The 15393-nt window shown below is 43.3% G+C and overlaps 1 protein-coding gene across 1 annotated transcript in view; it reads right to left on the bottom strand.

Annotated features, from left to right (window-relative positions):
• itgbl1 (integrin, beta-like 1) overlaps window positions 1–15393 on the bottom strand; it is a 53029-nt gene that overhangs the window by 21804 nt on the left and 15832 nt on the right. Inside the window, exons 3-7 of the mRNA XM_079517568.1 lie at window positions 14308–14454; window positions 12234–12356; window positions 9297–9437; window positions 5561–5701; window positions 3134–3280 (exon numbers count right to left, since the gene is read on the bottom strand). Coding sequence (XP_079373694.1) covers window positions 3134–3280; window positions 5561–5701; window positions 9297–9437; window positions 12234–12356; window positions 14308–14454 — 699 coding nt within the window. The remainder of the gene's footprint in view (window positions 1–3133; window positions 3281–5560; window positions 5702–9296; window positions 9438–12233; window positions 12357–14307; window positions 14455–15393) is intronic.

Raw genomic sequence — 15393 nt, 5'->3', positions numbered from 1 at the left:
AGTTGTGGTCAGGGATCTCCTTATATGGGCACAAAAGGGCCATGGACAGATAGACATTTAACGGGTAATCTATACAGCGGGTATTGTGTAACAAGATGCAGGTGGGCCATGCATTCCTTATTTACATTGTCGTGTTATTTATGGGTGTGCGAGATTTGTACTCATAATGAGAAATTATATATTGGGTCAGATTGATTGGAGATATATGCAGCTCTCTAGAGTGGGAGAGCTTCAGGTCCCCACATTCCATTCTACAGACCGACCGGTGGATTTGGGGGTTTTACGACCCCTTCCTGTTGTGAGACAGGCCATTATAACTCCTTCTCACAGGAGAAGTCAACTCAGCAAGAACATGCAAATATTGAAGTAACCAATCTTTAATTCCTCTTCAATTGTTTAAATGTGTTCTAATAACCTATTATATATTGGGTTGGTAAAAAGGCTAAATGATAAATACCTGTAATAGTCTAAACAGTTTAATCTAGGCAGAAGTAGCAGTTGGGCACATTACAGGGACTGTAATAGGAGCTGGCTGCTGTGGCCAGAGAAAGGCAGGAAGGTCAGTGGCTTCTGATTGGCTGAAAGTGTTAGCATGGAGGTGTGATCAGTCAGAAGGCTTGCATTGACTATTCTGTGTGGCACAATCAATAATTAGATTCACCAATACCAACGAACGTGATACATGTAGTTAGGCAGACGCCAGCGGTATGTATTATATGCTTATATATAATTGTGCATTATTCATAATCGATGTAATATGATGTTTAGATTGTAACCAAGTGTTATTTGTGTTTCTTTTCTCCCGATTGATTAATGGCAATTAATGGCAATTGACTGAATGATAACGTAGATTTAAAACCACATAATTAGTGATACACTTATCACTGAACTAAGTCTGAAATCCATCAAGGGCGCTAAGCTTTACCATGATCTGGGACAGTTTAGAGTGTTAAATGATAGCTAGAATTCCTACCGACAGAGCAGGATAGAACTACAGACCAATAGGACAGAGCTCCAGGGTACTGAGATCATCTTGTGTTGGGGGAAGTGTGAACAGAACGTGTGAATGTATGATTGTAAGTGTTTATGATTAATATGAATTAATAAAAACCCTATAAAATGCACGTTTGAGTTCATCAAATATAAGCTATTATTGGAACATTTAGTTCACCCTGTGCGTGTTAGTCACTTTACTCTGCCTATTGCATGGGCTGGTCGGAAGCCCGGCATAACATCGCCAAATAACCGAACATACATTGTTCCCAACTTGCATCATTCCCGAGTCAGCCGGCCCGGTACCCAATTGGCACCTGTCTAGTACATATGCAAACAGAAACAACTATAGCCCATAACTGTATACAGGTTTAAACATACAATGGGCCATTCAAATTTAAGGTAACGTGCCGGTATGGGCAGTATAGGCCTGGGCCATGGCTCAGTGGTCCAGGCACCTTGGCTGGCAATCCAGTCTGGCAGTGTGCCGCGGGTTCGACTCCCGATCCCGACGGCATTCACTGCATGTCTTCCCCCCCATCTCTCTCCCCATTTCCTGTCGGCCTACTGTCTGTCCCTCCATAAAAAATATAAAATAGCCCAGGCGGTGGCGTAACCGTCTGGGCACCCGACTGGTAATCCAGTCGCAGTGTGCCGCGGGTTCGACTCCCGAGCCCGACACGGCCTTTACTGCATGTCTTCCCCCATCTCTCTCCCGTTTCCTGTCAGCCTACTGTCTGTCCATTCAAAAAACAATATATATATAAAATAAAGGCGAAAGCCACAAAAAAAACAGGCAGTATAGTATTAGTATAGTAGCCTCGGCAATAGCCATAAAAAACGCCAAAAGGTCAATGAAACATGTTCCCTCATCGTTTTGGAAACGAGAAGGGAAAACGCCTTCAGGGAGGGAGCGTGCTCGCACATATTTGAGACAGCTCTAGCCCAAACACTACAGCAACGATGTGTTCACATGCAGTCACACAGTGCAAGCCACACACAGTCTCTCCATGACATATGTTGGCTCTCTTCTCGCCCCTAGGATGCGCCACTCTGTTTTACATCCATCTGTTTTACATCCATCTGTTCTCCAACTTCTCTTGTCATCGTCTGTCTAAGAGGACTCCAGGGTACGTGACTCCGAAATCAGTGGAAACACAGTCCAGGCCTCTGTTTGTGTAAGAATGCATGAGAAGTTTCCATCGTCGCCTCGGTGAGAATCTGATATTAGTTATTAGATCTGACGTTTGTGGAGGCTCTAGAACGACAAGCAGCCTCTGTTCCAGAAGCACCACTAATGAAGCGTATAGTGCACTGTAATAAATCTAGACACATCGACCCACAGCTAGCACTATTGAGGAAGACATTCCAGCCTGGGCTCACACTGTAGCTGGCCAGTAACGCTCATTACTCACACGTGCACGCGTGCACGCACACACACACACACACACACACACACCAGTCCAAGCCACTGGTCCAAGCCGCGATATGACCCGGAACTTAAGCCGGTGTTTACTGTCTACCAGTAGGCTATGCATGAACTGAACTACAATTGAGCTTGCTTGTCTCGCTATGAAGAGGCATGTATTTGCTTTGCAATTACCTTTTACCTTTTACACGCAGGGTGCATGGATCTCGAGTCCTGTCAGCTGTCAGGTTGTTTATTTATACAACATGGCTCAGAAACGAATATCTGATTTCTTTGGTGGGCCCAAGTAAAACAATCACACTTGTGTGAAGTGAGGGGCACTCTTATTATCATCATACATCATCATACATTCCGTGCTCAGCCAATCAAATCATCACATTCCGTGGTACACACAGACACACAAAGCTGGGCATAGGAGGGGCTAGCGCCCCTCAAAAAAAAGAGTAGTACATTAAGTAGTACTAGTAGTAGCACCTAGTAGTAGTACTAGGTGGCACGCCAACCCGTCACTAGCTGTTGATTGTGTATGTAGTTCAAAAAGTCTCTCTCACTGTACTGTATATACTGTACTGTAAGCCCTTAGCTTAGCTCATGGTACAGGGTGAGGCGACTAGACCGTACAGGCTGGCTGTGGTAACCATGGCAACAGCAGGGGAGTGCAGGGTGTGTGTGTGTGTGTGTGTGTGTGGGGGGGGGGGGGGGGGGGGTTACCTCGTCCGAAGCAGGGCAAGCTGGACGTTCCCCGGCACTTCTTCACACTGCTCTCCAGGGACAGACCGCAGGACATAGGATGCTCGCACTTCTTGCCTGCCCAGCCCTCCTTACAGTCACACCTCCCACAGTTACACTGTCCATGACCTGCCATGGGAGAGGAGAGGGCCGATGGGTTAGGGTGAGGAGGACTGAAGGCTCTGGTTCCCACACACTGGCTCGGGACTCATTTGTGGGTCGCAGATAAAAAAAATTGTTTCCTACATTTAGTTTTTAATTATTATTATTTCAAAACATTTAAGAAAAAAACATTCCCAAAAAAGCTAAATTTTTCATGAATTAAAAACAAAATTAAATTATTTTTTTCAGTAATTTCGTGACCAAATCAAAGAACAATGTAAGAAATTCCCTAAATTAGAAAACAAATGTTTTAGAAGTATAGCGAAAATAGCCGATCTATACTTCGCGCCACGTTGTGAGCTATAGTAGATGCTATTTTTCACTATAGTTTGGGTCCCGGGCAAACATCTAATTTCTCTTTTGGGAACCACTGGACGAAGGTGTGCGTGAAGCTAAGTCAGACAATCGGAAACACGTTTAATGGGAAGTAGAGCAGACACAGAGCAGGAGGGCACGAGGGGCTGAACGGGTGAGGGCATGAGAGGGAGAGAGAGAGGGAGAGGGAGGAGGGGGGGAGAGAGAGAGAGAGAGAGAGAGAGAGAGAGAGAGAGAGAGAGAGAGAGAGAGAGAGAGAGAGAGAGAGAGAGAGAGAGAGAGAGAGAGAGAGAGAGAGAGAGAGAGAGAGAGAGAGAGAGAGAGAGAGAGAGAGAGAGAGAGAGAGAGAGAGAGAGAGAGAGACACTTTTGTGTGACTATAACCTCAGACAGCAGCAAGCTGGCAAGATGCCAAGCACTGCTCCAAAGTGCTGCTGAGAACAATGGTCTGATGTTATGACAAATCTCTGGGATAATAATGATTACCTTCATGCACTGCAGGCATTAGGTGTAGATATGCAGTACTATCCATCACATTTTGTTCATTCATTATTGGGAGACAGCAAACAGAGCAGGTTATAGTGTATGCGGTCTGTACGGTATATAAACTTTTTAAATGGCCATGAAATTTTAAGTGTTTTGTTGCTGTTGCTGCTGGAATCCGTAATATACTCATACAGTAGAATATGAATGCTTTATGTTAATGCATTGCATTATAGTATCAACTCAGAATATGAAGGAAATTGTATAGTACTGATGATCCCATCAGCTAGGACTCAACAGTGCGGGGAGAGAGTTGGCTCAGCACACATACTGTAGTGTAAGGTGTGTTGCAGGAGTGCCTCACCTTTGCTGGTACGTAGCTATTCTGTGTGTGAACCATCAATAGCTACAGTTTTCTTTCTCTTTGTTTTGGTTTCTTTGGGCCTGAATAAACTCCAATAATGTCTCCTCAGCCGTGACCATCTATCTGCACCAACCGTGTTTGTGTCATTAAGCATGATTTAGCTTGGCTTTAGCCAGTTGTGGAAAAACGTACTCAAATGTTATACTGAATTAAAGGTATCAATACTGCAATGTAGAACTACTCCGTTGCAAGTAAAAAGTCTGCAATTCAAAATGTACTTGAGCAAAAGTACAAAAGTATTCGCATCCAAATGTACTTAAAGTACCAAAACTAAAGGTACTCATTATGCAGAATGTCTCATTTTCAAATGTATAAAAATCATTTGAAAATAGCATCAAAGCATCATAGCAACAAAGCATCGCATCGCAACGCATTGTGAGCTTGTAGATCGGCTCTTTTCAAACGGCCAAAATGTATATGGGACTGAAGTGGTTACTGTATGTTTTATCATAATAATCAAAGTCTACAAAGTAACTATAGTAACTAAAGTTCTCAATAAATGTAGTGTAGTAAAAGTACAATATTTGCCTCTGAGATGTAGTGGAGTAGGCTAGAAGTAAAAGTACTGGAAATTGGAAATACTCAAAGTACAAATACCTCAAAATTGTACAGTGCAGCACTTGAGAAATGTACGTTATACTTTCCACCACTGGCTTTAGCTCACGCGGATTGGTCAGCTGTCATGTATAGTAACCTCTTAGGATTACTTAAAGTCTACATTCTGAGCTGTGCATTGTCGTTTGAGACGAAGGGCTCCATCTTGCGCCACTCTTATCCCTTATCCCTAAACGTATTTGCCATTTTTTACTATTTTGAGAAACATTTTAAAATAGTTGAACTAGCCGATCCACATCGAGACATTGTGAGCTTGTAGATCGGCTATTTGAACTATTTTAAAAGGTTTTTTAAAATAGTAAAAAATGGCAAATTAGTTTAGGGATGGGGTGGCGCAAGATATAGCCCAATATGTACCCGCATTCCACTTTTAGGTTTTCCTGCTACAGAGCCATCAGGGCACTGACCTACCTGAGCAGAAGTCATCCGAGTACCGGTCGTACGTTGCGTGACAGATTCTCTCGTCGCACTCGCAGGTGTCTCCGTGAATATCGCCCCAGTCTCCGGAGGGGTCTACGTCGTAGCATGTACACTCCCCACACACACAGGTCCCTACAGCGTTAACACATGCACACACGCACGCACGCACGCACGCGCGCGCGCACACACACACACACACACACACACACAGTCGCAATCATCATCTATGTATGAAACCCTTCTTAAAAAGACAAGAGCCGTGGTTGCATGGCCTGTTGAGTTGGAGGATTAGGAGCACTCTGAGACAGTTAGCAGAAGAGAAACTTAATTGGAAAGGAGACATGCATGGTAGAGAGAGGCAGACACCCAAGACCCCCAAGAGCTCTGACTCCTTGGCCTGAACCCCACAATGGTGGCTGAAAGAACTAGAAGGACGTAATCCGAGTTCCCAGAAGCTACAGTATAAGACAGATGATGTTGGGGGGTCTGTCTGTCCGTCTGTCTGTGTCTGTCTGTCTTGCTCTCTCCCTCTCCATCTGTGCCTCTTTCTCTCCCTAGCTCTTTCTCTTCCCATCGAGATTCTAAGCCAGGGCACCAGCTGAGCAGCAGCCAGTGGAAATCCCATTTTCTCTTATCAGCAGTGACAGAGCAAGGGGGGAACCCTGGGGGTGAGCTGGGCCAGCTGGCAAGCCTCTTGGCTGGAGCTGGTGTGCATGCAGACCTGGCCCCCTGGCTTCTGGTTCCCGCCTCCCTAGTCCCTATACAGTACCTCACAACCCCGGAGCCCTGGATTTATAGAGCCACGCTTTTTCATGTCCACTGGCAAAGTCATGCCCAGCTCCTCTGAGCATATAGTGCAGCACCTCTGTACCAGCTACTGTTCAGCAGCTTCTATAAAAAGGGGACGTCATTAGAGAATACCAAGCGCTGCATCCATTGTGCTCCCTTTTGTCAGAGGCAAGCCCTTGGAACGCCTTTGACTGAGCTGTCATACTTGCCACGCTGTTATGTGGAAACCTCTTCATAAAACTGAGTCGTTGTATTTTTTCCAATGATTTTTATTAGAAAATTGAATATGAATGCGTTGGGTATATATGCCTGGAGCGTGGCTTGCTTGTTGGAATCTTGATGGTGTGCCAATTTAGAGCTTATTATTAGCTGGAGCAAAGATGTGAGCTGAACAGAGAGCTGGGGGGGTGGGGCGGGAGTACGAGGGAGTCATCTAGAGCTGTCAGTCAAATCGCACACCTTTTTTAGAGTGCGAGCTACAGATGGGGGATAATGGTAGGGAAAGACAACCCACTGAACCCCGGCACTTTGCAGGCTTACGGTACATAATGCCTTGCATTTCTATGAGATGATGCAAAGACAACAGTATATGTAGTCGAGTCCTCTATTGAGCCCCCACTGCAATTCTTATCATGGCTGTTCTTTTGAAGGATTTGAAAAATGCTGTAAGAAAAAAAAGGATTATAGTTTCACGCTACCAGGGAAGTTTATCCCAACCCCCACCCCCCCTCCTCCACCACCACAAAAAAAAGATTAAGCTAAGACAGGGAAGTTTGAGAAATCCTTTTCTATAGGCTACACTATACTGTATGTGCCAAATATCTGTGAGTGTGTGTATAGTAATTTACTCCCTCTAGACTTAACACTCGACGAGTGTAACTACAAGGACCCGAGGGAGTGGGAAATCTCTCAGTCGTCTCTTAATTCGGTGATTGTCCCCAAAATATCGACACATCTGCAAATCCCCATATATGGAGTACCCATGATGTTATCAATATGACGTCATGATACTGATGTCATAGACTGGTGTGGACTTCATATTTGGGCATGGCTGACATGGAACACCATATATTGACATAAAAGGGACACAGAGAGATACAGATTGCATTCTGAACTTGCATCACTTGCATCATTGAGTAGGCTGGTGCCCAACTGGCACTGGTCTAGCATTTCTAAATGAACTACAGGGCTGATGTTAATGTGAAAATGAACATGGATTGTTCATTGTCTGATCCCTTTGCCTGTCAGACTCCCAACCCTATACCGTGTGTGGAGAGAGCTCCATTATGGAGACTGAGCAAAACTACAGTGAGAAAGAAAAAGCAGTTAACGGTTGTTGACCACAAAATGAGAAATTCAGCTGGGAGATGGGGCTCATGCTGTAGCACTTAGTCAGATTTCAGCTGCCCCACAGTAATTCATTTTTAGAGCTGTTCTAAAACCTCCTGGGATGATTTCTGCTATAGGTTAGTATGGCTTTTTTCCCCCCTCTGTCCGCCTGTCTGCCCAACTATGATGAATTTCAGTGAAATGTACGCAATGAAGGGATTTATTTCCATTTGTCTTCTCTCTGTCTTCTCTCACTGCCTCGCTTTCTTTCTCCGTTCACTCTGAGAAGCAAGTAATAGTTTAAGAAAAATAGCAAAAATGTATTCTTGTCATCCTAGTATCCTACAGCACATGCACATTGTGATGCTAAAATGCCCCCAGATATGCTTGGAAGAGAAAACACAGAAGGCACTATTTCACCAATTAAAATGACAGCAACAGATGTGGGCGTTGATATCATGGACATAGCCATAATTGAATTGCAGAGCACAATTTAGATTACATACAGTATTCATACCAGTTTCCTCTCACAGGCTATTGGATTTAACCCATTCTGGGCGGGAACCCCTTTTGGTGTTTTAAACATTATGTTATAATTTAGCTATTGAAAAATAGCAGATCTACAAGCTCATAGCGCGCCACCGAGTGGCGCGCTACGAGCTTGTAGGTCTGCTATTTTTGAAAAATCGTGAAAATATTTATTTCAGAAAACTGGATAGTCTAGTAGCCAGCCCATAGTGAACCCTCATTGGCCTCAAAAACACTCATTGGGCTAAAAACGGCCATGCCCACATTTTGTGATGACGGCAATGGCCGTTTTTAGCTCAATGAGTGATTTTTTGCAAAACTAATGCTTGCAATGGATTCAGCATCATGAAAACCCCCTAGTTTGACATGTCAGTAGTTTTGACATGCTACAGTACATGAAGCATGATGAAATTTTTAATATTTTGCCTTCTATAGGTTGTTAATGGTATGGTCACATGTTATGCCAATTATGAAAATTGCTCAACATATGCAAGTTAGCATCCGGCAGTTTCCACATGCTGGGGACCCATACTAAACATTTCTAACGTAAAACGTTGGTGTACTCAACATGTCCGGGTTCACATTCTGGCTACTAGACTAGGAGGATTTAGAAGAATCATTTTAAATTTGGAGGTCAGGCCTAAATGGGATAAACTATGGGCATGCCCCATACGGTACACGTCAGTGGCGTGCACAGACATTTAGAGGGGCAGGTGCTCAAGTTAAAAAAGGGCACCTTGTGCAGCATGTGGAACCGGCCGGTTGTCTTAATCCATTCTGGGTGGGAACCCCTTTTGGTGTTAGCATTATGTTATGCTTTAGCTATTGAAAAATAGCAGATCTACAAGCTCATAGCGCGCCACCGAGTGGCGCGCTACGAGCTTGTAGGTCTGCTATTTTTGAAAAATCGGGGGGAAAAAAAGAAAGAAAATGTTTTTTTTCCGTTTTTTTTCAAAAGGGCACATTGCCAAAAGGGCAGGGGGTGCTCTAGCACCCCCTAGTGTCTATCTGTGCACGCCACTGGTACACGTTCTCCCCCCTCTGTGTCTGTGTGTCTTTATCTTTCCCTGTGGAATCAGACCTCTATTGCTGCAGATCTTGCCATCTGGAGACGTGCATCTCCGCTTGCTCTCCCATGGGCTGATGTCGCACTGAAATTCACATTTGTCTCCATGCCAACCGGCGGCGCAGTAACAGTTTCCACAGTAACATTGTCCATGGCCTGGAAGCAGAATGGAATACACATTATTCACAAACAGCGCATGATGTCGCCACTCGAAACACACCATTCTACCTATTGATACAGTGACTCGCTCAATTAACAATTTGTATAAAGGGTAAAGAAAATCACACCTGTGTGAAGTGAGGGGCGCTCTTGTCATCGTCATTGTCATTTGGTGGACATTTGACCTAATTTCTCCTTTCATTGTCAATGGCAAATATGAGACGTGTGGGGACAAGATTTATGTCATATTTGGCGGACATTTGACTCAATTTCTCCTTTCATTGTCAATGGCAAATATTGAGACGTGTGAAGTGAGGGGCGCTCTTATCATCATACATGATCCATTAATTTGTGTAGGACAAAAATAGCTGATTTGCTCGTCCAAATATGACGTAAATTCTCCATTCATTGTCAATGGCATTTAATGTTTGTGTTAGGACAAGAATCTACACTATAGCTGAATATAGGAGGGGCTAGCGCCCCTCGAAAATACACAGGGGTAAAATAAAATGAAAATTTTCCTTGCAATCCAACATAATGTCGTACTGCAAGCACAATAAAACAATTGCAGAGAGTAATTTGCCTGTGGTAGGTAGGTATATTATACATTTAACATGTTAATGTCCTTAAATGGTATTTGTTTTGCAGCATTCTAAAATGCATACCGGTAACCCAACATTACATGTTAAGCTGACAATTACAAAAAAATCACATGAACAATAGGCCGTCAAAAAATCATAATAACATAATAGAAATATTTGCCTCATTGTTAAGTAATGGCTGAGGGGATGAACGTGGAACTGATTCTACAACCTACGGGCATCTGAATCTACGTCAGTTAGTTGCTCACCTTTGATCTTTCAAGACCAGGTTATATAGTACATGCATGGCATGACTATTTTTCCCAGAATATTTTCATGTCACTTTGGCATTTCCAAACTAGCAGATCAGGACAGGATACTCAACAAAGGTAGTCTATTTGTAGAATAATGAAACATTATGGAACGGTCCACTTTATAAAGAGTCGAATTCCTTGAGAAACTAAATGAATTACTGTTGCTTGATGGCTTGGGAACATTGGTCCCGGGAGAGCGTATTGTCTATAACAAGTCCTTGTGCTCCTCAATGACCTCAACCGCTTCTACATCACTCAAGTAAAATTGTGCTACGAGTATTTCCAAAGAACAAGAGAATAAACATTACATATATACATTTGTCTTTAATTCTGTGTTTATAATTTCTCTTTATAGGAATGCTATGAATTCTGAAAATATACTGTATGTTGAATCCTTCACATACAGTACATTCACCCAGGAACCTGGAATCTAGAATCTTCTAGGCATTCATTGTGGGGCTGTAACATGTGTAACATGTGTGTAGCAATAGTAGTGAGGGGCACTAATATATTAAAGTCTAACTCATGTTGATTAGGTGATGTAATGGTGATTTAAAACAAACGGTGCAAACACAAACATTAAACGCCATTAACGATAAAGAGACATTATGACGTAAATGTTCCCTTCGTTGTCAATGCGTTTACAAAACAAACATTAAACCTGTGTATAGGAGGGGCTATGAATGTAACATGTGTAACAATGTAACGTAACAGACTAGGAGATCATCTCTGTCTTGTTTTTTGTATTTTTGCTATGATAGTTGAGGCAGAGATGTGAATACAGTATACCCAACTTTACTCTGAAGGCAGAGATGTGAATACAGTATACCCAACTTTACTCTGAAGGCAGAGATGTGAATACAGTATACCCAACTTTACTCTGAAGGCAGAGATGTGAATACAGTATACCCAACTTTACTCTGAAGGCAGAGATGTGAATACAGTATACCCAACTTTACTCTGAAGGCAGAGATGTGAATACAGTATACCCAACTTTACTCTGAAGGCAGAGATGTGAATACAGTATACCCAACTTTACTCTGAAGGCAGAGCAGCAATTCAGAAGCAGGATAATGCAAATTGCTGCCTCAATGTTTTTCACACCAGACACCACCTTGCATGATGTTTGTTAGTTCAGAAATTAGCAAGAATCAAAAGTTACAAGGCTCACATAAAAAAAGAGCCAGTGACCTCAAAATCCTTTTCCTTCTTGAATTTAATTATGCTGTAGTTAATAGAGGCCCATTCAGCATGGCCGCTTTGAATACTTGGACAGATTCTAATGACTTTGTTCCTCACAATTCCTCCTAATGGGGAGAGAGGCCATAATGTGTTTTTCAAAATGAAATTACTGAATGGCTAATTAACATTGACAAGCTGGAGCTGGCTGAAACCTGAGGGAGCACAGGGATGAGTAGCTAAAACTGTGAGGAGCAGCATAGACGACAGGTCAAAGTACAATTAACTTCCAATGGCAATTAATTAACCTTTATAGAACATATGGGGCCTGGGAGTTTTTCTTAAGAGAACGTGTGTCAAATTGTGCGTAAGGGGCAATTCTGTGTCCTTTGATTTAGCATGCCAGCCGATGATGGATGACTGTCTTTATAAGTGAAAATCAACAGGTACTAAAAAACCACAGCAAGGGCTATGTGTGAGTGATACAAACAAGACGATAATAAATTGCCTATGTACCATTGATCCCAAGGCCCATGTTTAAGCAGTAGCACGACCTCATAATGAATACGGTTCAAATATCACACTGTCACAACAGTGATTACAAGGCGAAGAAGCATTTGCTTTTTCTTCTACCCAGACAGAAAAGTGTAAAACATGGACACTTTGAAGTCTTTGAAGGGCAGAGATTAAGGGCAGAGATTAAGAGCCATGGGGCATACCTCCACACACCTCTCCTGTGTCCTCATCCAGACACTCGCTGTCATCACACTCACAGTAGCGTCCCGTCACCAGCCCCCTGCTATCCAGGTCGTCACACATGCAGCTGCCACAATGACAGGTGCCTATCAAGTACAAAAAAAGAAAGCCTTCAGCCAAATACAGTATGTGTGCATATTTGTTTAACTAAAGAGTATATTTAGTTAATTTAGTGACAATATTATTCACACGTGTTTAAATGTAATTGTAAATGTTGCAGGTTGTGTCATCTGTAAATGTGGTTGTATTTGTATTTGTCTGCGTGTGAGTGCATGCCTGTGTGTGAGTGTGTGTGTGTGTGTGTGTGTGTGTGTGTGTGTGTGTGTGTGTGTGCGTGTGTGCGTGTGTGCGTGTGCGCGTTGTGTGCGCATGTGTGCGTAGGTGCATGCAATGCATGTATTATTGCAATTGACTTCAGGGCCAAGAACCCAGCTGGTTTGCAGATGTGCATTGGAGACTGCGTCTGTGAATCTGTGTGACGGGAATTCAAGCCGTGTGTGTTGTGTGTGTGTGTGTGTGTGTGTCTGTGTGTGTGTGCGTGCGCAGGGGGGGGGTTGTTTTTGAGCTAGCAATAAGCTTTAGGGCTAGAAGGCTGGATGACAACTGCTGTGAATAAATTAGCATCCGCGCTAAATTGAACAGGCCACACACATGCAGACACTGAAACATGCTACACACACACACACACACACACACACACACACACACACACACACACACACACGTCACACACACACACTGATCACATCCTCAATTTCGCTGCAGGTATGGTACGTGGGCCGGTTGTGAGGTTAAGCCCAGATACAGGTATGGGGTTGTCAGCACGAGGAAAACGACCTTAACCCAGACATCATCCTCACGGTGTGTGTCTTCAGTCTGCCAATGCTTAACCACATGTGTCCACAGACATAAATATGCAAACTGGGGACTGACACCGCATGTGTACCCAAAGAAAAAAAAATACCTCTCTCACAGTCTGATTAGACTTTAATCTAACTGGCTATAGTTAGATTAAAGACTGAATTTCAATGATCCCTATACTTATAGTAGGCTACTTGCAATAATGTTAACTCAAGCCTTCAATCTTCCCCTTGATGCGTTGAAGCTCCTTCATGCATGAATGTGTTAATTGTACCTGAGTTAGCAAAATAAACATATTTCATATAATGATGGTAAATGAGATTAAATTATCCTTAACTATCCCGCGTGAGAAAATTGCAGGTTTATCTGGGTCAGCACATGATTATGCATAGCCTACGGGTGTATTTCGTATATAAATAAGTGAATGAAGGTTTGAATCAAACAAGTTTCCTGAGGTGTGTACATTCATCATGACCATGTAAATGGGCATTTGTGTGTGCATGTGCATGTGTGCTTTTGCTTTTGTGTATGTTTGCGTATGTGCATGGCAGTGTTGTTTTCGTCGACTAAAACTATGACAAAAAATGTGCGTCGACTACCTTTTTTCACTGACGAAAAAAACCTAAATATACTGACAATTTTGTCAACAAATACAAACGAGACTAAAATGTTAGGAGGGGACTAGTGGACAAGAGATCCAAGTCATTTTACACTTGGTTGCATGCTGAAAATAGCAGATCTACAAGGTCACAACGCGTCGCACTGTGACGCGTTGTGAGCTTGATTTTCAGCAAGTGTAAAATCAGTCATTATGACGGCATCAATGCCCGACAAAATACATTTTAGTCGACTAAATCAACTGTAGATTTAGTCGACTAAAATCGTATGATATTTAGTCGACTAAAACTAGATTAAACACTAAAACATTCCAGCTGACTAAAATGTGACTAAAACTAAATTAAAACTATTCAAGAGACAGTATTATGCGTGTCTTAAGTACCAGGTCTTATTACTTAACTTAAGACCTGGAGGCGTGATCAATGCCATTTGGCTATTCTGAGTGGCCAAACAGCATTGACCACGCCTCCAGGTCTTAAGTTAAGTCATAAGACCTGGTACTTAAGACACGCATAATACTGCCCGTTTTAAACAACAGCGGTGCATGGTCCATGGTACCTGAATTGGAGCACACCACTCCCTGTGGGTTCCTGCAGAGCTCTTTGCTCTTCTTGTTGGATAAGCTGCACTCCTCCTGAAACTGGCAGCTTTCTCCATGCCAGCCCTCGTCACATTCACATGTCCCGCAGTCACAGTAGCCACGGTCTAAAAGGAGAATGAGTGAATACATGCATTACATATACTGTATGCTGTACCAAGCTCGATGTACAGTAATATCATCAATATGAAGTTGTGTAAGTTAGAGCCGCTCAGCCGCCAACTTAACCTGACTCCGCCAGATGGGGCAGCAGAGAGTACACTGGGTTCCCCCTTCCTGGCCTGGCCAATCAGCGGCAGCTAGAGGCGGGATCAAGGCATACACAGTGCTGCCTTGATCCCGCCTCTAGCTGCCGCTGATTGGCCAGGCCGTTTTGTGGCCGGGCATCAAGTCTGCCTGAGAGGTCCCAGATGGGAGCAGGAGGGGGGAACCCAGTGTACTCTCTGCTGCCCCATCTGGCGGAGTCAGGTTACCACCAACTGTTTTGTAATACACACGATACATCATACACCCATGAGCTACAGTATTGGATTTAACGGACCAGCAGTATAGCATGTTTAGCTCATTGAATACGCTTAGTTTAGTTTAGTTTACTTTACAACCATTTTCTAAAGCATGCCCATTGCCCATGGTACAGTATGTTTCATTTTCAAGGAAGCCACTGGATTCCATAATAGTAAGGGCATTTTATCAGGTATTTGACCAATCTGGGAACTAAATCGTTACCAAGAAATATCTTCACCAATGTGTTTCTAAAGGTGTACTAAAAGGTTGAAATTCAACTCCCGTGAGGTGCCCAAGTAGTTATAGTGTAGCACCACTTATGTTGGTTGGACCCAAATGCATGACTCATCTAATTGAAAACCCACAGGGGAACTTTAAAGAAGGGAGATGTCCAAGAGGAGGGGAGTAGGTAGTAGCAATCATGTGTAGAGGCGAGGAACCATGGCAGCCGCATGTCAGCAATGGAGTCCTGTGGAGAAACGATGTGAAGCAGAGCACAAGCACCAGGCTGAGCACAAGTCACAGCCATAGGCTAGCATAGC

This window comes from Electrona antarctica (assembly GCF_951216825.1).
Source record: "Electrona antarctica genome assembly, chromosome: 13".
In the NCBI taxonomy this organism is placed as follows: domain Eukaryota; kingdom Metazoa; phylum Chordata; class Actinopteri; order Myctophiformes; family Myctophidae; genus Electrona; species Electrona antarctica.
This window is presented reverse-complemented; position numbering and strand designations above follow the sequence as displayed.